At 32.3% G+C, this 23,368-nt stretch overlaps 1 protein-coding gene across 1 annotated transcript; it reads left to right on the top strand.

Moving 5' to 3' along the window:
- The first annotated feature begins 8,416 nt into the window (after positions 1-8,416).
- On the top strand, positions 8,417-22,613 carry LOC120092574 (uncharacterized). Its single transcript, XM_090308690.1, has 5 exons — positions 8,417-8,690; positions 19,644-19,688; positions 19,783-19,892; positions 22,326-22,414; positions 22,499-22,613. Exons 1-5 carry the CDS (start codon positions 8,602-8,604, stop codon positions 22,502-22,504), a joined length of 339 nt encoding a protein of 112 aa, XP_090164816.1. The 5' UTR covers positions 8,417-8,601; the 3' UTR covers positions 22,505-22,613.
- Positions 22,614-23,368: the final 755 nt, after the last annotated feature.

The raw sequence follows: 23,368 nt of genomic DNA, 5'->3' as shown, positions 1-23,368 counted from the left end.
TACCATTATTTTAAATTATGACTACTACAAATTTGGTCTTTGTTGACACACAATTTTTTTTTTTTTTTTTTTTTTGCTTTGTTGACGCTTGTGACATAAAATTGTCAATAAAACCTTAATTTAAATCTTAAAAATAACTTTTAATTTAAAATACATATAAAACATCAATAAATATTTATATTTAAGTTTACACACAAACTTGTAAATAAAAACACCTTGTTGACACAAAAGTACGTAAGTTCCATGAAAACGTTGTTTTCCCAATCCTTTTATTAGTTTATAGTATTTTATAGTCGTTCTTTATAGTAATTTAAAATTAATAAAATCACTTTTATCATGTAAGTAATCAAACGGAGTTGTATGTAAAAACAATAATTTTGAGAAAAAATTATCAGACACAAGAGTGTTATTATTTTAAAACGTTTTTTATCACAATAGTTATAATAAAAATGGCTTAACTAGAAATGTCACAAGCACAAATTTTTAAAATAATTGCTTAAATTAAAAAAAAAAATTAAAATGTATGATTCAAAAATAAACTCTAAACTTCATTTCCCAAAACTCCCAACAATACATGTGTGCTTAAAAAACAATCAAATAAAGTGCAATTTTTTCAGTTTTAAAATCAAACTAAAATACGATTTTAATCATTCAAAATTAATGTAATATTAAATTTTAAATTTTTAAATATAATTTTATATATCAAAATTAGTATTGTCATTTTAAAAATGACAAAAGAGATTTTAATTATTTTAGAATCACTCCAAAAATGATTTAATAAGATTTTTGCGAAACTACCTTCTTGAATTCTTATAAACTTTCTGGAATTTGCAAGCGACTTAAACAATTTTTTTCCTAAAAAAAAAAAAATAATATTTTACAGTAACATTATTATATATTTATATGTACCTTTCCTTTCTTCTTATTCATTTATTATTATTATTATTATGTTGATTTTGCAAAAAATAATTCAAAAGGCTGAAGCCTGCCTGTAATTATGTCTCCAATATAATGGGCAAGTCAATTAATGACAATGTTTTCAAGTTAACGTAAAGTTGTACAAGAATAATTACAATTATTGATTTAATTTTCATCATCAATAAGTAGAACAAGTAACTTTGAAGCTTTATTATTCACTTTTCTTTTTATACATTTACCAAAACAGTCTCTAGTTATGATTTTTAGTATTGTTCCAACCTTTTTGAATTGGATGCTTTAATATCTTAGTAACTATTTCGTTTTTAATTTTTTATTTGTAAAAATTAAGCTTATGGACATTACTTTCACCTCCAAATTTCTTCCGTTGTTATCTTACTTTTTATCAAAAACCAAACCAAATTTTAAAAACTAAAAAAATTAGCTTTTAAAAACTTATTTTGTTTTTTGAATTTGGTTAAGAATTCAACCATTGTACTTTTGAAAAAATCATTGTAAGAAATGGGAATGAAATAAGCTTAATTAAAAAATAAAATAAAATGATTATCAAACGAGACCTAAATAATTCAACATAGGAGTTTCATTATTTTTTATTGAATAAGATTTTCTTTTTCATTTCTCAAATTAAAAAGACACTTCTTTATATAATATTAAATTTTCATCGACGTATTGATATTTTCAAGTTTCATGAGTACAACATCGACATAAAAGGTGAATCGATATTTTCATTATATCATAGAAAATTCTACGAAACATAAAAAAGATAAGCATCAAAATACCATTAATGTAAATGGGGCAATAATTAAGTGCAACCTAATCAAATGTTTCATTTTTTAACATAGTAAAAATAAAATGAAAAAAATCAACTTTAAAAAATTCTCATATGACATTTTTATTGGATTCACATTGGCCTGTACAAAAGATGGATGCAACCAAGGTTTTTTTATTTTTCATGTACGTTAGAAATAATAGACATGTCAACATGTTTAAAAATCATAAAAGGGGTGTTTGAGTCATGGACTTGAAGTTGGTGGAGTGGGCTATTATAACTCGTTTGGACTTCCCATTGTAATAGTTCGTGTTTCCAAATATTATAATCTATAATTAACTTACTATTATTTTAAATCCTTCTCTATTACAATGTTTACTATTTTAGTATCGTTATTTCTTACTCATCATCTCTTTCTCTCTTTGCATATATTGAGTAGTTACAAGGCAATACCACTAGGGAAGTTGATCAAATATATGTTTTTTACGATTGATAGAGAGGATTTTCAATGATGAAATATACAAAAATGGGTCTTGAGGTATCCAAAACCCTTCATCCCTCACAGGACGAGCGAAATCTGTAGTTGTCAATCGACTTGATATTCTTGACGAAACCTATATATGTACCCACATAAAGCCTTGAATACATTCTTTCTTTGTTGCCTTCGACTCATTCATCTCAAACTCCCCAAAAATGTTTATTTATTAATTTAGATTTATTTATTTATTAATATTTTAAAATTATTATTTTTCTTAAAATCAAGACCTCAATATTTTTATCGTAATAAAATAGGATGAACACAAAATAGAATGGAAAGCGACATCTTTCTAGAAGCAATTCAAAGCATGTCACCACCCTAGTGAAGGCAAAGTGGTAGGCAAAATTAGGACTAAAACGAGAGAAGAAAAATAAGTTGGGAAAAAAGGAGGAAAGAAAAAGAAGGTAGGTTTATCATACTCTTTTGTCAAGCACTTTTTTCATCTACCGTAAAAAAATTTAAAAATAATATAAAAAATTAAAAATAGTTAATGGAAGGAGCTTTGGAATGAAACAACATAGGCTGTCCCTCTCATGAGTAAAGTATAAAAGATAAACTTTTCCATTTGTTAAAAAGAATATCTTTGTTTGGTTAAAAGTTAGTCTCGAATCATTAGAGTCCATGATCTGTAGGTCCATCGGATCTCATTGTTAGTTCATTATAGGCAAAATTGAAGAATTAGGTGAAGTAAGAATTTGAAAAGTTTAAATTCGGGTTTAAAAAAAATTATATTTTATATGAGATATAATTTATAATTAAATAATTAATTTATTAATTAATTATTTTCGAGAGTAATCTTGAACATTCGCATGAAAATGTTTTTTAAACTTAATTAATATGATTATCAAAGTTAGGTGTCAAAAACAATTTAATATGTGATATTAAATTTGTTTTTAAATATTTTCTAGCAATTCATCCTTGAACTTTCATAAAATTTTCAAAATTACCCTTGATATTTTAGAATTTTGATTGAAAATTCAGGCATGGAATGGTAGGAGTGCAACAAAAAATCGAAAAATTAAAAATCCATATCGATCCAAACTAATCCACTAATTTGGTTTGGTTTTTTTTGTATAAAGTTGGACTACTTTTATTGTATTTGGAGTAAACAAAAAAGTATTAGTTTAGATTGGTTTTTACGGAAAAACCAATCAAAATCGAACCAAACCAAGCGTAAATGTACCCTTAAAAATAAACTCTTACATTAGGTATCTTTTAATATTTTAATTATTATGATTCATATGTATTTGTTGTTTACAAAAATAAAATAATAATAATAATAATTATTATTATTATTGTGGAACATGTATGTTTTTTTTATTTAGAAAAGTGCAAGAAATGTCCTATTTCAATCTATTAAAAAAAAATAGATCCAATTTTATTTAAAATTAGCAGAAAGGATCAGTTCAAAACAAAAATGGAAATAAAAATAAAAACTTGGAAGAAAAAATAAAATTTCAAAAATCAAGAACCAAAGTAATGATAAACCAAACAAATAAAAACCAATCTGTTGGTTTTTTCTTTATTGGACATTGGTTTGGACCCCTTCTTTATAAAATCAATTGGTTTGATTTGGTTATTGGTTAGTCCCAAAACTGACAAAACCAAACCGACTATCACCCCTATGGAATGGTGTGGCAGTGACCTAAAACTAAAACTTAGATCGTCACATCATTGTATATCACAACAATGTATGTCGTTTTAAGACCCAGTTTTTATTGGATATCTTAAATGATTTCTACTCCAAAGTAGTTTTGAAATATTTACGGGCAATTGCAAATATAGTAATCATGCCCAAAGTATTAGTAAATATAACACAATGCAAAATAATTTGTAAATATAACAAAATTTAAATCCAGCTCTTAGAGTTTAATATTGATTGGCCAAAATTTGTTGCCAAATTCTGAATCAAATAAATTCCACTTCTCCCAAAAAGTTTAGTAGTGGTAATACGGGTCAAATACATGGAACCATTGAGTTTGGGGGGGGGGGGGGGGGGGGGGGGGGGGGGTGGATTTGAGATTGATTTGTTTGATTGCGAGAAAAAAATAAATTGCAAAAATTAAACGGTCTAACCTACGCTTTCGAGTTATTCTCCGAATGGCAACTTGATCATAAATTCATCAAAAGAATTATTCCTATGTTGTTTAAGCTTAGCCAACTCATTAAAAAAGCTAGGTGAGAGTCCAAATTATCAAATTAGACAATTTTATTAGATAAGATGCATCCAAGTTAGTTGAACTAACCGCATGAAGATTAAGAGATTACACTAAGGTGAATATTAAATTACAACTGCTTAATTCAATATTCAACATAATTCTTCCTAGGTTGATTAGAGCATTATTCACTATCATCGACAATAGTTCACAAGTTAATATAACCTTTTATTATCTTAGATCAAATTACAATTATATGTCACATATTATAACTTAATCTCTAGCAATCAATTACATAATCCCAACAAATTTGTCAGACATTCATAAGAATACATGATTTTCAAGGCCGTAAAAGAATCCAAAGCAAATATGTGAAATCATAATTAAATAATATAAATCTTACAAGTCTACAAAGAACGGGGAAAATCACTCTACACCTGAGCTAGAATAAGTATTGTTACGTTTCAAGGTGGTATGTAATTTTAATGCCTTATGTCATGCCGCTATTACTAATCGAAATGAATAATGAACTTTAAATGCAATGTTTTATCTATTCAGACCCAAGTGCAAGTCCAAATAGAGTTTTGGTGAGTCAAGGGTCGAACATAGGGATAGTTGACTAAGATGCGATGAAATGAATGTTTGATCTTAATGCGATGATTTTTTTTTTGTTATGCGATGAGAATGTTTTGTATAAATAGCTAAATGACTGAATTACGAGTGTAGTGGAAGTGGATGATGATACGTTGAATGTTATTAGTAAAATTAATGATGGTGATTACAACCACAATGAAACAACGTGGAGTAGGAAGGAAAAATCAATTAATAAAGCATGGTTGAGAATGGATTACTAATATTTTCTAAAGTAATGCATAAGTCATGTGTTTATGTCAATAACTCGTAAACATAAAGAACTCACCTCTTCATGGTTGAAGTCACAATATCCTATCTCTAGAATGCATGCGATGAGTTATTTCATGACAAAAAGTTAACTTTTATCTCTGAAGTTTCTTCTTTCCTTGTTTAATGAAATCTATACTCACTTAATCTCTCAAGCAATTAATTATGTCTACTTAAATCAATTCTCAATTGGATTCAAGCAGTGTAATACGTATATATTAAATAAGATGAACTTTGAACTTATGCAAGACTTAAAGAAAATATCAGTTTAGCTCCCTCAACCCATGAAAGATTTAGTTACTCATGATAAAAGATAAAAAAAAAAAACATAAATGGATGGAGTGTGGAAGAACTCATATTTCTATTAAGTAAAATGAGATTCTCGATCTCAAGTGCTTAATACAAATCTAGAAAAATAAGTAAAATATGATAAGATGAGAGAGTGAAAATATCAAGCAGGTGGTTACATTCTCTTATTTTCTTTGGCTTGTATGGTGGTTGCTTCAATAGTGGTTGTAATGCTGGTGGTGGAGCACTCTCTCCTTTTTCAAAGAAGAAAATCGAGTTCTCACTCAGAATTCTTATCAGAAAAGCTTGAAAGATCGGTGGCAATGGCGAGTTGAGGTGGAATTTGAGCAGAGCTTCGACTGATCTCTCAATGGGAATCTGATCCTCTTAACCAAATTCTTGATGGGCTATATATAGGCGTCAAAATGGAAGCTTCGCAGCTTCTTTCCAATGATAATTTGATACCCTTGCATTTAATTTCATGACCTGATGTGCCGACTACTTGCGTCGTAGGATTATTGGCTCTATCGCAGTTGTCTCAAATCAGCTACCAAGTTTGTATCTTTTGACTTGACTTATGTTTCTTTGTCGTATGATCATTTTCATCGCGTGGTGCTTTTCTACATACAAGATTGGACGTCGATCTGACAATCTTTATGCGTCCAAGGCTGCAACTTTTGTTTCTTTGGATATTTTTGCTTCTTTTTATCATAATTTTGCATTAAAAAAAGTTAGATCTGTTGGAATGTATCAGTAACAGCGGAAGCAACAAGGATCAATAAACATTTTAATTCATTAATTTTGGCAGTAACTAAAGCATGCTCATATTTAAAACAAGAGGGTTTCAAGCCATACCTTTGTAGAACTTCTTCAACTTTTGATTCTCAGCTGCAAACTTCTCCAAATCTTGTTGTAGACCACCTCAAGATTTTTCCCACTATTCTCTTGGAGCTTTAGATTGAGTTGTGGGACTCAAAATAAGCTTGAACGAAAGGCACTTGGAGAATAGCTCACTGCTACAACCCACTTGAAGAACACCTTCTTTAACACGAATTTTTCAGTAAAAAATCTATATTTGCATGCCTCAATTCCACTCAAATCTTCTCAATATATTGCAGGCTATCATGCAAGAAGATGGCTGCATGAGATGTAGCTCATGCTTGGAGTTATTGAAGCCAAAGAGAGTGAGTTTCATATAAGTAAGTTGAAGGCTTAATGGAAAAAATGATTTTTCTATTTTGTGTTGATTTTCCAACTTTTCAATTTTTACCAAAAGATTTCAAAAATCAATTTGATTTAAAAATTGAAAATATTATTAATTTTGTAAAATTAATTTTATAAATTAATTTTCTAATGAAATTAATTATTATTATTTAAACAATTTAAATAGTTCTAATTAATTTAATATCAAATATTAAATTAATTTTACACAAATCAACCTTTATATATTTAAATCATATTTAAATATTAATTATCCTATTTCATTTAATTCTTAAAATTAAACGTGTAATTATATCTCATATAATTACTAATTCCTTTAATTCTAATTTGAACATTTCAAATTACTTATCACGCTACTCTAAAGCTAATCCATTTGCGAGCTAGTAGAGGGACCTCGCGGACCTATAGATCATGGACTTCAACGATCCGAGATTAATTGGCTAAACTCATTACACCGAATTAACTCTCATTCGTTAACTAATGGGTTACTCCACTAAAGCCCGTAGTTGTACTCCCCTTACTATAGATATATTATGTCCACATGATTTAACCATAATTAGTAAGTCGACCCTTCACAAGTTGTTCGTAATAACGGTTGGGTCAAAGGTTTGTTTTACCCCGAGATAACATCTTATTCCTTAAGTTCCTACTGATCATCTAATGAACAACTAGTTTGTGATCCAGTCACTAAACCAAAACTCTCTCAGCCCAGGGAGAGGGTGGGACCTCTTGTTCAAGACCTGGATTCAGTACTTGAGAGAACAACCTTTCTCCTACCCTTAAATCGAGTAGGCATGAATTTTGTCTTGCACCCTATGTCCCTAACTATCTATTTGGTCTTACCCCTAAAATGGGAGGCTTATTAAGCCGGCGTTGTTGAGCCAACCCTCACCTATGCAAATCTAAGGATAATCCTGAATAAACAGGAGTTCATAGTTAGCTCAGGATTAAGATCAAGTTACGTAGGTCATCTACGTGAAATAGTCAGTCTTATACAGTAAACAGCGTAGAGTGACTTATTTCTTGGTTCGATCTTATACAAACTCATTGCATAGGATGCCCCCACTCCTCATGTCATAACATGTACGAATTAGGATCATTTCGTTTGTAACACTTTAAAACTCTTTGTAACAACTATAGAGTAGGTCGCATCCAACAGTATTATCAGAATAAGGTACCCAACCTTAATCATATATTGTAGATCACTTTTGCTATTTACTCGAACTTGATCCATCTTTATGTCTCTACATAAAGTTCAAGTATTCATATAATAGCCACGGATCTTAGTTTATTGGATTTAGACTTTTATGTATGCAATTTATAAAATCAATAATAAGTTTATTGACTACAAAAAATGTTTATCTTTTTACTAACTACGAGTTTTTGGACATAAAATCCAACAAGATTTGTATGAATTTCATATAAAGTTAATGCAATTTTATCTAATTTTTCTTAATTATTCTAAATAAAAAGATATAATAACTTGTATTTCTACAAATTATCAAGTACCTTAACCTATAATCGACTTCATGCTCGTTGAGAACATGCTCATAATCATTAATCTAGCCAAAGATGAGCAAAAGGGAGAGGAAAGTGCAAAGGAAAGTCGTTGTGGCTACTGAAATTATTGGATAAAAACCATAAAATTCTGCCTTCTATTTATAAAAATTGGTCTGGCACCACGATGTTAGAGTATAGCGTCGCGACGCCGTGTGTATCTCAGGCCCTTTGTCGAAGCACATCGGTGCTATGGCCCCAGCGTGCTTGAAGACCTCGGAGCACCATGGTGCCAAATGCAATTAAGCCAAATGTTGCTCTTGGGAAAATGCATCAAGCATGGTTCCTGTCGGTGCCGCTATGTCATGCATTCAGGGAAAAATTGGTAATTTTCATCTTCTCTTTCTTGATTGATGCATTTAAGCTTCATTTTAGCATGATTTAGGTCCATTTCTTTATTAACACTCCGTTTTACCTCTTAGATGATCGATATCTATAAAAAGATAAAATAAACACATAAAACTTAGATACAATCCCAAATTAAGCAGAGCAAGATAACACTTTTCGAATAGACCATATTGTTGATGGGAGTGAATCATTAATAGATCCTATCGTTAATAGGAGTCGATAAAGTCTATCACTTATAGATTTTACTATATTTGAAATTCTTTAAAAAAGCTGCTATCCACTTTATTATTAATTTGAAAGTGTTACCCATTGCAATTATCCAAAATTTATTGATAATATTAAATTTTTTTTAAAAAATAAAGAATCTATATTAAAACTTTTTATACAAAGGATATTTTTATATAAATTAGCCCAAAAAGTTTAAAGCATAACTTAAATGAATGTTTTTTAATCCCTATAAAATAACCTTAAACTATGATAGTGAGCAAGAACCAAATTTGATTGACCTTATTCTCTATGCAATTCAAATGTGGCATTTTAAGTCAAACCATCATAATGAGGTTTTGAGATAACTCACCTTTATTTAGGCCTAGAAGTTTAGCTTTTGTGGTGATGGAGGGGATATATATATTGCTAAGCATATCCTTTCTCAATTAAATAAATAAATAAATAAGCAAATGCAACTTATGTTTAAAAGTAATGGTTTGGTACTATATGCTTCTTTATTTTATTGAATGCAAATGATGCTTGGAATTAAGGGGTATTTTTTTTTGGTTTTTTCAAAACAAAAGTTAGTGAAACATATAAAATAATTTTCTAAGAGCAGATCGTAAAAACCATCCCTCAAGTATGGTTCTAATTGTAATTATACCCTTAAATTTTTAATTATAAAAGTTAAGCTTCAAACTTATACAAATATTAAAATTGGACTCTCAAACTGGCATAATTATAGAAATTAGAGCAACCCTCAGACTTATACAATAATTAAAATTAGGTCTCGACTTGTAAATTCGTAGAAATTTTGACTCCTAAACTTTTAATTAGTTATTAAAATTGATTCCAAGGGACTCTCTTCATCAATGGTGAATAGAAGTTGTTTTTAATTTATTTTATTTAAATAATTATAAATTTGGTTTCTAAACTTTTATGGTGATACTTTTTTAGTCCCTAAACTTTAAAAAGACTCTGATAGCATTTTTGGACTTTTAAGAATAATATTGTTAGTTAAATGATTATACATGACATGTGCATTTATGAAGCAAACGTTTTGTCAATTGACTTTGCATAAAACTAGAACAATGTATCACAATAAAGAGGGAGGGTGGAAGGAAAAATCAACTTCTTGAAACAAGATATCTAATAACTTTTACAATTCATGTCATGACTCCATTCCACTCCATTGATGTCTCAACAGTCAACAGTATGCTATGGTTGAAAGTTTTTCTCTTTATTGACCTAAAATGCTAAGAAGAAAGTATAGCTTTTCAAATCAAACTCCACAAAAATAGCACAAACCACAATAGGCAATGGGAATATTAAAGAATGTAAAGAAAGGGGAAAGATGGCAAAAAGTGAAGAGAAAAAGAAAGAAGAAAGGCATCTTGAAGAACAACACACATTTGATGGTTTTTCTGGTTTTGTGGGGTCTTTTATCTTTGGGTGGACAGTGGAAAGCCCATTAAAAAAAAAATTGAAAAAGAAGAAGAAGAAGAAGAGGAAGAAAGGGCATAAGCCTTATCTCAAGTTTGCACCAATGAATGTGGTGTGTGTTGAGCAAAGCAATTGGGTGTTTTTGTCAAAAATATTTCTTGATATATTGATATGTCTTTAGAAAGTAATTTTGATATTGATATTAAAAATTAATTGGCATCATCCATAAACTTTTACAAAATATCATTGGTTTATTATCAATATGAATATAAATACTCTTATTTAAAAAAATAATAAGAATTGAATTGTCTATATATATATATAAGTAAGTATGTATATATATATATATATATATATATTATTGGAAAAAATTAAAAAATTAATAAATAAAAGTCACATCATCCTTTTGTTAGCTGCAATAACGAAATCCTGAGGATAGAGACCAATAAATAATTTTTTTCCATAAAGATCGAGGCCATTTGATAATCAATTAGATTTTTTATTTTTAGTTTTTGAAAAACGAGTCTTTTTAGCATTCAATTTTCTATTTGTTCAATTTAAAAATGATTTTAAAATTGTTTTAATTTTGAAAACGTAAAAAATATCACTTTTAAAAATCATTTTTGTATTTATATCACAAATGTGCCCTCACTCCAATGGCAAAGGTGTCTATCTTCTATAGTTCTTCGGTTCGAGCCCTTTTTATTTTTTACTACTCTTTTAAAAGGATATTCATAACACCTCAAAGCAAAAAACCAAGTAAAGGGAAAGAACTATCCTTGTTCAAAGTAGAGGATAACCACCCTGGAAAGTTTGCACACAAGTACACCTCATCGTCTTCCACAAAAGAAGACCCCCTTAACTTAACTACACCTTCCAACCCAGCAGCAACCTAAGCAAGGACATGCGCAACTGAGTTTTCGATGCGATTACAAAAAGAGAAAATAACACGCTAAAAAAAATTTGAGCCAACACAGAAAACTCATTGATAATAAACTACTCTTTGACAAACCAACAACCTCACTATTCAAAATCTTCACCACATCTATAGCATCCAACTTTACCACGAGCACACCAATAGGAATCTCTAATAGTAAGGAGTAACACCCAATTCTTAATAGCTTGAGCTTCAAGAATCTTTATCGACTGATAAGTTGAAAAATGGTTAAAACCAGAGCCCAAAGAAGATCCAATGGAATCACAAACAACTCATCCTAATCCTCCTGATTTACAAGAATCACTTTAAGCGGCATTTTTGTTAAACTTCCATGCAAAAGAAGGTGTATGGATCCATATGCCATGACTCACCTGACTCTTTCTCTGAAAAATACAAACAAATCACCTATCAGGCACCCGAACCCAGTCAATCAACCTCATCAAATCCATTAAGGAAGCTTTAGCGCCCAAGAAATTCAAATATTTCGATACTCTCAGATGGCCCAAAGGATCAAGGTTACATCCTTGATCTCATCATCCAATAACACATCAAACATTCCATCCCAAAAGACCAATGCGTGCCAAAATCCATATTTTGCCCAATAATTGACCACAACCTAGGAAAGACATCCACCCACAAACGTTTGATAAACTTGCATCTCTCGAATATATGGGCCACTGAATCCACATTACCTCTGTAAAACAGACAATAGGGGTCAGTATCTACACCATGACACAAGATATTAATTTTAGTAAGTAGGGCCTTATGGATAATCTTCTAAATACACAATTTGGTTTTTTAGGGCACATTAATCAAGCACTTCCATCTAGAAGCATAATCATTCACACTCGGTATGGATGCCCCACCACAAACATCCAGATTAAGAGCCAATTTGTAGGCACTTTTTACCAAGTACCTTGCTTTAGAATCCTTATTCCAAATAATCTCCTTGGAAGCAATGAGCCTTGAGGGAAGGCTAAGCGCCACCTCTGAGTCCAAAAATCCAAATTATCTCTTACTTGATCATCCTTCTAAAAGCTTCTATCATCCAACAAGCAGTGTAAGCTCTCGATTTCTTTTTCCCTTCATTTTGGGCTAAGAAGTTATGTTGGACGCATATTAGGATATTGGAAGGTAAGAAATTAGTCAAATGTTTGTCCTAAGCAAGGCATATGATGGAACTAAGAGGTGAAAAGAAGAAGGGGTAAAATTGTATAAGTATTGGAAATGTAAGAGTTGGACGCATGGTGTAATTTGACTAAGTGTTAATAGGATGGAGTAGGACTTAACCTTGTTGGAAGCATGGAAACTAACTCACCATCCTAAGGTTGGAAACATAGTTGAGGAGTTTTGGACTCAAATCTTGTAGATAAAAGAAATGCTCATCTAGAGAACTTGAGAAATATTACCTCAAATTACTTCTTAAGCATTGGACACATGCTGGTCAATGAAAGGCGACTTGGATGCATGCTAGGACAAATGGACCATCTTAGACGCATCTTAAGTACTTGGTAAAGTATATGAGGGAAAACTAGGGTTGGAATCTTGAAGGTTAAGAGTTGGTTAAATATTGGATGCATGGTAAGGAAATTTGGATGTATAGTATGAGCATTTTGGGCGCATGATTGATTAATGGTGAAATTTTGGCTAAGTGTTGGACTACACAATAAGTAGGTTTAACTCATCAAACTTAAGAAATACTTAGAAGACTATGAACGACAACTTTGAACACATGGTTGAATCCATGAAGGGGTAGTATAGATGCATAGAAGGATATTCTTAGACTATATCTTGCGTACATATGAAGTTGACAAGTATGGAATATCTACTTTGAGGAGAGTTGCACTAAGAAACCCTAGGAGGAGCACTTGGACACATACTTTGAGAAGTATGAAAGCACTTAGACACATACTTGGAGAGCATGGGAGCTTGGACGCATACTTTGGGAGTGTGGCATTAGATAGCAACTGTAGATAAGAGAAGGAAGGTCATCTTGGATGCATGACCTCAAGAAGTTGGCTTTGGAACATCTTGGACGCATGGATAACATATTGGATGCATACTTGAGAAAAATAATAAGGGTAAGTTTGCTTGAACACTTAGGAAAATTAAACGAGGGACAAACCACGTATTGAGAGGGAGAGAAAAACCAAAAGGAGAAAGCATAGTGGTTGGGCACATGGTATGGGGACCATGCGTCCAAAGTAAATGCATAGGGGTCAAGTTGGGAGTAAAAACCATGTAAGTAAAAGTTGGAAGTAGAAGGTGGTGAAAGGAAAAGAAAAATTGATTTAAGTATAAGAGGAGGTGGCAGACTCTGAAATGAAGAAACATTAGGAGATGACACTTAGAAGCAAGAGTTTGTGCATGCAATTAAGGTGGCCAACTCTGAGGTGAGAACACTTTAGAAGTGGACATTTAGACAAAATTGAAGGAGGAGCTGTCAAACAAAGAGGTGAGTTGAGAAGCCTACCACTACATTAAAATAGATAGTTGTTGGTTGTACCTCCCCTATGTCCAATTTCCTAGACAAAGACAACGACATTAAATTACTTAAGGCACCTAGATCAAAAAGAGCACATTTTAAGGTTACATTGGCTATGGTACTAAGGATGGTGAAACTCCCTGGGTTCTTCAGTTTTTTAGGCAGCTTTTTTTGTAGGATAGCTCTACACTTTTCAGTAAAGCTCACCTTCCCATATTTTCCAAACTTCTTCTTTGACAACATATCCTTCATGAACTTGACGTAGTCCGAAATCTTCTCTAACGCATCTGTAAAAGGTATGTTAATATGTAATTTCTTGAAAATCTCTAAAAATTTTAAAAACTACTCATCAAGCTTCTTTTTTCTAAAATGTTGGGGGTAAGAGATGTTATTTGGAATCATAGGACTAGGATCCGAATTACTCCCCGATACTGATGTTGCAGACATATCCTTCTTCTTCTCCTCAACATGTTTTCAACCTCACTTTCTTTTTCCTTCTCAAATCTAGCAGGATTCCCTTCAACCTACTCATCCTCTTCATTAATGATAGGTCCAACAATATTTCTTCCATCCCCAAGCGTTATTGTCTTGCAGTCCTCCTCTGAATTTCTCTCAGGACAACTAAGAAATTTTCCTTTCTAAATAGCATTCATAGTTGTGGCCATTTGGTTGATCTGGACTTCAATATTATGGATCACCTTTCCTTAGCTCGTCACCATACTTTCCAACTAAGTTGTCATGCTCTTAGACTCTTTAATAAAATCTCATAATAGCTCCTTAATAAATGACTTCTTCTCAGCATGAGCTGAGAAGTTGAGAAACCTGGGGAGGCTACAAAACATTTTTTTGGTTAGCATAGGAAAAATTTTCATGGTTACACAAACTAGGATGTAGTGAGTAGATTGCACTTGAGAAGCAAAGAATTGAGGAACGTGAAATTGCCCATGGAACTTATTTGCTTTGTGCACATAATTTGCTTGCTATGGATCTAGATCTCCTCTGACGGGTAAGTGTTAACTGCAACCATTTTTCCTATTGATGGTGAAATCCCTATAGACAATGAAGGTTTTTGAATACCCAAAGCGGAAGCAATTAATTGCAATCATGCCTCTAATTTAGTTTTATAAAACAACCAAACATATAGAGAAATGGAAACGTATGATAAACATACTCTAATAGCATGCTTTCTACTGTGATTAATACAGAGAGAAGAAGAGTTAGAGCATCACATACACTGAAAGATAATCCGTCTCAATTTCAAACCATCTGCTAGAGGTTGTAACAACACGAACGACACTTCCTCTTCATAGCATATTAGCTTCTTTCAATCTCACGAATCTGACACCCACGAACATAACGTACAGAAGGGGATACCACCACGGGGTCTTCCCCGTTATTCTCAGGGACAAGAATCGTGTAGAGTTGTACCCTTCCACTCAATTTTGGCAACAAGGAAGGAGTATGAGAGATTGAGAGATCTAGAAGAAGTTCCACTTCAACACAGAGAGAATCCATATGAAGAAGAAAAAGTAAAGAGAACTCATTTATCTCTCTTTTATTTTCACATAAGATTAGGGTTGAATGGTTTCAGGGAGTTACAACTCCCTTCCTATTTTTTAATTTCAAAATTCAAATTTAAAAATTTGAATTTTAATAAAATTAATATATATATAAACTAACTTAATATATATCAAATCTATAGTTTATATTAAATCACATATAATATAAACTATAGTTTTTATATAAATCACATTCATATAATTTAATGTTTGAATCACATTCAAATAATAGCCCCTCTCATCAAACCATATAAATTTAATATGAATCATATTCATATTAATTATAAGACATGGTTTCTATATAAACCATATTCACATAATTAATATTTGAATCATATTCAAATATCTATTTCTATCATAAAAATATATAAATTCAATATAAATCATATTCACATTAAATTTTAACATATAGTTTTTATATGAATCATATTCATATAATTAATATTTGAGTCATATTCAAATATTTATTTCTCTCATATCAACATACATTATATTTTATAATGTATCTATATACATTATTTAATTGTATCTTATACAATTAATTCCCTTTAATTAATTTGAACAATTCAAATTAAACCAAAATTAATTGGATTCTCATTAGTCCATATTGAGCTAACGAGCGAACCTTATGGACTTATAAATTGAAGCTCCAATGATACAAGATTAATTAATTAAACTGTTTAATCAAATTAATCAACTTTCATTAACTGTCGGTCACTCCACTAAAGACCGACAGCTGCACCTTGAATAATCAAATTAATCCAAAATTGATTCTCATTTAAATCCTGTGAGTTACAGAGGGGATCTCATGGACCTGTAGTTTGAAGCTAACGATACTTGAATAATTAATTAAACTCTTTAATTAAATTATTCAACATCCACTAACTGTCGAACATTCCACTAAAGACCAACAGCTGCACTCTTCGCACTATAGATATATTTCTATGTCCATGAGATATAACCAGTCAATAGTGCGATGACCCTTCACAAATTACTCGTATGTAAAGCTAGGCCAAAATTATCATTTTGCCCCTATAGTTACATCTAAGTCTTTAACTATTATTGATCCCTCTAATAAACAATAAATTATAATCTAACTATGATTAAACCCCTCTTGAGCCATGAAAGAGTTTGGTGCCACATTGTTCAAGCCCTGGAATCAGTCCTTAATGGAGCAATTTATCTACTTACTCCGACATTAGGAAATGAGTGAATTCTATCTTGTGTAGCTATATTCCCAGCTCCCTAATCAGACGAATCCCCAAAATGGTAGGCTTATTGAGTCGGCGAGCTAACCACTCTCACCCATACAAATCAAAGGACCGCCCTTATAGGCAGGAATTCACTACTCACTTAGGATTTAGGTCATATCACCTATGATCATCCTGGTGAAATATAAGTCTCCATTATGAACGGCATTATATAATGAGACTAGTCATTTCTTGGTCTGGTCTTATACAAACTCCTTTGTATAGAATACACCCGATCACATGTCTTCACATGAATGATCAGGATCATATCATTTATAGCACTTTACAACAATTGTAACTTCTTCAAAGCGGATCGTACTCATAGTGTCATTAGGATAAGGTATCCAGCCTTATTCATCTACTACAGACCATTTTGGTTATCACTTAAACATGATCTACTTGCATGTCTCTACATACATGTTTAACTTACAAATGATAACCTTGGATGTTAGTTTATTGGTTTGTGGGTTTAATGCTACTAAATGTCAAATAAAACATGTCATATTTTATTAAATAAATAAAATGTTTGTACAATATAATTACAAACTATAGGACCCTACGAGATTTAGAGCATGAACCCCAACAATCTCCCATTTGTCCTAAAGCTAGTGGGGTGTACAATATATAAGTACACAAATCATTAAACTAGGGCATAATATGCACCCAGTACAAAATCTCCCTCTTTTCCTAGACTATATGTGGCTTGTCCCGTAGATCCATACTATGTAAGTGACCCTCAAACACCTTAGTCGTGAGGACCTTTTTAAATGGATGGCAACGTTGTGCTCCGAAGTTATCTACGTGATGATTACATCCCCTCAATGCACAATCTCTCGGATGAGATGATACTTCCGCTCTATGTGCTTCCTGCTCTTGTGACTTTGAGGCTCTCAACAATTAGCCACAACACCACTATCATCACAATAAAGGGTGATGGGCTTTGACATATCTGGAACCACTTCCAGATTAATCAGGAATTTCTTGAGCCATACGGCTTCCTTAGCAGCTTCACAAGCCGCTACATACTCAGCCTCCATTGTGAAGTTAGTAATGCACCACTGTTCCTTCAGACTATTGCTCCTCCGTTAAGAGTAAACGTTGATCTTGTTGTGGATTTCCTAGAATCCTTATTAGTCTGAAAATTAGAGTCCATGTATCTTGTAAGGATCGAATCCTTTTACAATGCAAATAAATTTCCTTTGCAGCATTGGCCTTCTTGGTCTTCTTGCCCTTCTGGACAACAGTTGGCGGGTTAGTTTCCCCTTTCCACCTTTCTTCTTTTTCCATTTTTTGGTATCAGAAGAAAAAGGCACAGACTTAGTTCTAGAGAACGATCCTCTGTAGAACTTTTTTAGAATGAGGCAATATTTACCTCTACCTTTTGCTCTTTACTTTTCATCAAGGACTGAAAAGTTTGAAGCTCATCGAGCAAGGTCGTTAAGTTTGTTGGGAATGTCCTAAAACTCTTAGTTCGTAAATGTTGAAAACATATTCTATTTATCAATAAAAGTATTATTGAGTATTTCATTTAGTAAATTGTTATTGATATTACATTTATAAAAATCCAATAAACGAATCCATGACTATAATATGAATACTTTAACTTTTGTGGAGACATAAAAGTGGATCAAGTTTTAGTATATAGCCAAAATGGTCTATGAGTATCAAGATGAGATTGGGTACCTCATCTTTGTGACACTAGGGTTGGTAGAAAAACCCGCGGGGATACCAAGGATGAAGTCAAACTGGGAAAAATATTCAAGGCCCCGTCCGGGGATGGGGTGGGAATGGGGACGGTATCTCCGCCCCGATCCAGACCCCGACCCTAATTGTTATATTTATATTTTTATAAATATATAAAATAATTGATTTATATATATGTCTACTCTTTATTGTTCAACCAAAGGCCCTAAACATAAAAACTAAAAAAACCCTAAACAAAACATTGTTCAGCCCTAAATTAAAAAGCCCACTGCACCAAAAAGTTTCCCTCTCCACCTTCCCTTCTATTCTATCGAAGACCGAAGTCAGAAGTGTCCTATCGCCTACCCTCCTTACCTACCGAGTACGAGTACTGTGTCGTCTGTCGTGCGTCTGTGAGTCCGTGAGCCAAGCGTGAAGGAAAACCAATTCGACTGGAGAAGTAATTAGGCATTGGCCATTGGGTGAAGACTGAACTTAAATGAAGACCAAAAGGCGAAGCGACTAGACTGAAGCCAAACTCCGAAGGGTCTGGCTATCTGGGTGTTGCATTTGGCCATCTGGGTAAGCATGAAAAAAGACCGAGCGTCTGGCCATTTGGATGTTGCGTCTGGAAGTTTGGGTGAGTGTGAAGGTAGAGTGAGCGTCTGGCCATTTGGGTGTTGCGTCTGGCCGTCTGGGTGATGCGTTTGGTCGTCTGGGTGAGCGTGAAGGAAGCTCGAGCGTTTGGGTGAAGACTGAAGGCGATTGGCCGTGTCTAGGTGTTGCGTGAGCCATTTGAGTTTGCTTTGGAAAACCTTAAAAAATAGACGTAATTAGTAATACCTAACAAGACTGTAAATCCCGGATCCTTACACATTATGATCCGACCGCTACGACATGCATACTTAGAATCTTCGATCGCGTAAATCTCTTCTCAGTATCTCGCTCTCTCCAGTTTTCTCGCTGCAATTCTCGCTCTCTCAAATTTTCCTTCAATCTCGCTCTCTCTACTCTCGCTTTCTCCAATTTTCTCTTTAAATCTCGTTCTCTCCACTCTCGTTTTCTCCAATTTTCTCTTCAATCTCGCTCTCTCCATCTTTCTCTCTCTCTCTCCAATTTTCTTTTATTTACTTACTTATTTATTTATTTATCATTCAATTATAGTCTCGCTCTCTCCACCTTCGTTCTTTCCAATTTTCTTTTATTTTTATTTTTATTTATTTATTTATTTATTTATTTATTAATATGATTATTATTATTATTATTATTATTGTTATTATTTTTTAATTGTTTCTCTGCTTCCTAAATTAAGGTTAGGGTATTTATATTTATCATCCAATAAATTTCAATATTTAATTTTCTGTAGTGTATGCGTACAAATCTGGGTTGTTACAAAGACTGTCCGTTCAAGGTAATACATGAGTCTACTTTCAAGACTGTCCATTTGAAAAATAGAAGTATATATTTTGATTGTTTTGTTTTGTTTTTCATTTGAAGTGAAAAAGACTTTGTGTTATTCCGAGAGGCAAAATCTATCTGTTCAAGGCTTCAAGTCGTTGCCGCCTGAGATCTGTTGTCGTTCAAGTCGATGAAAATTTCCTTTGCCATTTGAAAAGTATGTTTGTGTATGTTTGAATGCTTTGAATTTTAAGCTTGAATATGTTTGAAAAATATGTTTTAATGCTTTGAATTTTGGGGTTTAATATGTTTGAAAAGTATCTTCATAATTCTAATTCTTTTAGCGTTTGAATTTTAATTCTAAGACATTGTTTGAATACTTTGAATTTTGGGGTTGAATGCTTTGAATATTTTGGGGTCCAAGTCTAAAGAGGGTTTTTAAATTAAATATTTGATAGGTTGAAAACAAGTCTTCATCACCTTCTACAAATAAAGATTCTCCAAGTCTAATTCCAAGTCCAATCCCAGATCTAACCCCAGATTCAACCCCAAATTCACCCCAAATTTAACTCCATGTTCTTCGAATGATGATAATTTGAATGTTGATAATTGTGTTATTCTTGGTGAGGATATTGAGAAAGATCTTTAAAGAGGAGATTGACATTGATTGTTTGGAACCATTTTAAGAAACAAAAAATAGATGGAGTACACAAAGCGGTTTGTAATTATTGCAAACGAAAATTAGGTTGTGAAAGTAAAAATGGAACCAAACATTTGCTTGACCATATTAAGATATGCCCATATAAAGGACAAAAGGACATACAACAATCCCTGTATAATCCTAACAAAGAGAAGAACAATACATTGAGTTTATATTACTTTGATCAGGAAGCTGCAAAAAAAGCTACTAATGGAATATCCTTCACTATTTGACTAAAAATGGAACGAAATGATCTTGTTTTGTTTCTCAGTTTCAAAGAGATGTCTTGAGCAATCGGAGAAGCACTTTGATAATGCTAGGATGATAATAAAACATGAATATCCTCTCTCAATAGTTGAGCATGAAGGTTTTAGGGATTTTGTAATATCATCCAACCATTGTTTAAGATGGTGTCAAGAAACACAATAAAGAAGGAGATTTTGAAAATTCATGATATTGAAAAGTTGAAAACCATGACATTGTTGAATGAGATCAAAGGAAAAATTGCCCTTACAACGGACATGTGGACTTCCAACCACCAAACAAAAGATTATGGCTGCCACTGCACATTTTGTTGATGATAGTTGGGTTTTGCAAAAAAAAATAATCAGGTTTATATATGTCCATTCTCCACACACTTCTGAGATGCTTTATGAAGAAATAATAGAATGTCTATTAGACTGGAATATTGATCGAAAATTTTCATCTGTAACTGTAGATAATTGTAGTACTAATGACTCCATGGTTAATATGTTTGCTGATAGTTTGTGTGGAAACTTAATATTGGATGGGAGTTTATTTCATATGCGGTGTTATGTTCATATTCTGAACTTAATTGTGAAAGATGGGTTGGCAGTGATAGTAGATGGGATCGAAAGAGTACGTAGTAATGCATCTTTTTGGGTGCATACATAAAAAAAGAAGGAGAAATTTGAGGAAACTGTGCGACAGTTGAATGTTTATGATGGTCAGATGTTGAGTCTTGATTGTTATACTAGGTGGAATTCTACATATTTTATGTTAGTCACTGTATTAGTACAAGGCTATTTTTTATCGATTAAAACAACGAGAGCCAAAGTACAAGTGTTTTCCTTTGGATCAAGATTGGGTATTAGCAAAAGAGATATGTGAGAAACTAAAAATATTTCATAACATGACTGAAATATTTTCTGGATCCAAATATCCTACTGCTAATCTTTTTTTCTAAAAAATTTGTAAATTGAAATTGGCTATTTCTGAGTGGACGAATTCTGGCATTCAAGAGATAAGAGACATGGCTTCAAATATGATTTCAAAGTTTGATAAGTATTGGAAGAAAATTCATGGGGTAATAGCCATAGCTGCAGTTTTAGATCCACGTTACAAATTGAATTGATTCAGTTTTACTTCCCTAGAATTTATAGAGATAGTTTTTTTCTTGAAGTGGAAATGATTAAAAAAAATTTGTTCAGATTTGGAAACAGACTATCAGCTAAAGCATGAAGGTGAAGGTGATGATTATCACTCTAAAAATTTAGATGGAACCGCACAGAATATAGAATTTGATGACTTTAATGATTATGACTTGTTTGTATCAAATTCCAATAATATGAATCAGAAGTAATAGTTTGATGCATATTTGGATGAACCTGTCTAACCTCAAACATCTGATTTTGACATTTTGAATTGGTGAAAATTGAATGGTGTCAAGTATCCAAATTTACAAGAAATTGCAAGAGACATATTAGTCATCCTGTTATCTAGTGTTGCATCAGAGTCTACTTTTAGTACCTGTGGTAGGATTGTAAGCCCACGTTGTAACAAATTTCATCCAAAGGCTTTGATGTGCACTCAAAATTGGATTGCAACTGAAGTTTTGATAGGTTAGTTTGTTTATTTTATTTGACCTCTTTTTAGCATTTAATATATTAATAAATATTTTCTTTTATTACAAATATTTGACAATATAAGGTACTAGCACGAGAAAAGAAATGGTTAAACATTTAGCAACTGTTTTAGAAGATGCAGACGATTCTAATGAAGATGGCGTGGTGACTAAGGTATGCACAAGGATTAACATTATTTTGTGGTCTAGCTTTTTTTTTTTTTTGTGACATTATTTGCTAATGACATTTTAAATATAGGAATGAATAATACTCACAACTAAGGATGAGACGATGCCAAGAAAGGAGAAAGATTTGAATGTGAAGTCATCGGTGAAGAGAGAAAGACGAGCAATTTCTATATTTTAAATGTACAAGACATTTGCCTTTAATTGACTTTCTTATTCAAACTTTATTGAATTTTAAGTTGTAAACTTATTTAATGGATTTGTTAGCTTTTAAATTGTCAATTGTGTTTATTTCATAGATTAGTCTATTATTTTTTGTTCATTTTTTGTGGACTAGTCAAATTTTAAATAAAATCACTTGAATTAAAAAATGAAGAATTCGAGAAACTTATTTAATGGACTTTTTATGGACTAATCAAATTTTAATTAAAAAAAATGAGGAATCCCCGCGGGAAAATGGGGAATCCCTACCCCTGTCCCCGCCTTCAAATGGCAGGGATGGGGGAGAATTTCCCCCACGGGGCCGGGGACGGGGGACACCCCCTGCCCTGGCCCGGCCCTGTTGCCAACACTAGGTGACACTATTGGATGCGGTTCACTTTGTATACTGATATAAATTATGTCATCCCAAAATCATTCATATGAAGACATGCGAGTGGGGGCATCCTATGCAATGAGTTTACATAAAGACTGGACCTCAAAATAGTCAATTTTCTTTATAACGATCTTTTACTGTTAAAATTGATTTTTTCAAATTTGATGACCTAGGATAACTCGATCTTAATCCTGAGCTAACCATGAACTCATGTTTATTCAGGATTATCCTTTGATGTGCATAGGTGAAAGTAGTCCAACATCACTTCTCAATAAGCCTCCCATTTTGGGGATAAGAACGGATAAATAGTTGGGGACATAATCCTGCAAGATGAAATTCACTCCTACC

This window comes from Benincasa hispida, chromosome 12, assembly GCF_027475165.1.
Source record: "Benincasa hispida cultivar pf3 chromosome 12, pf3_genome.v1.1, whole genome shotgun sequence".
Taxonomy (NCBI): Eukaryota; Viridiplantae; Streptophyta; class Magnoliopsida; order Cucurbitales; family Cucurbitaceae; genus Benincasa; species Benincasa hispida.
Note: the sequence above shows the minus strand (reverse complement) of the source record. Positions and strands in the feature narration are given on the sequence as shown.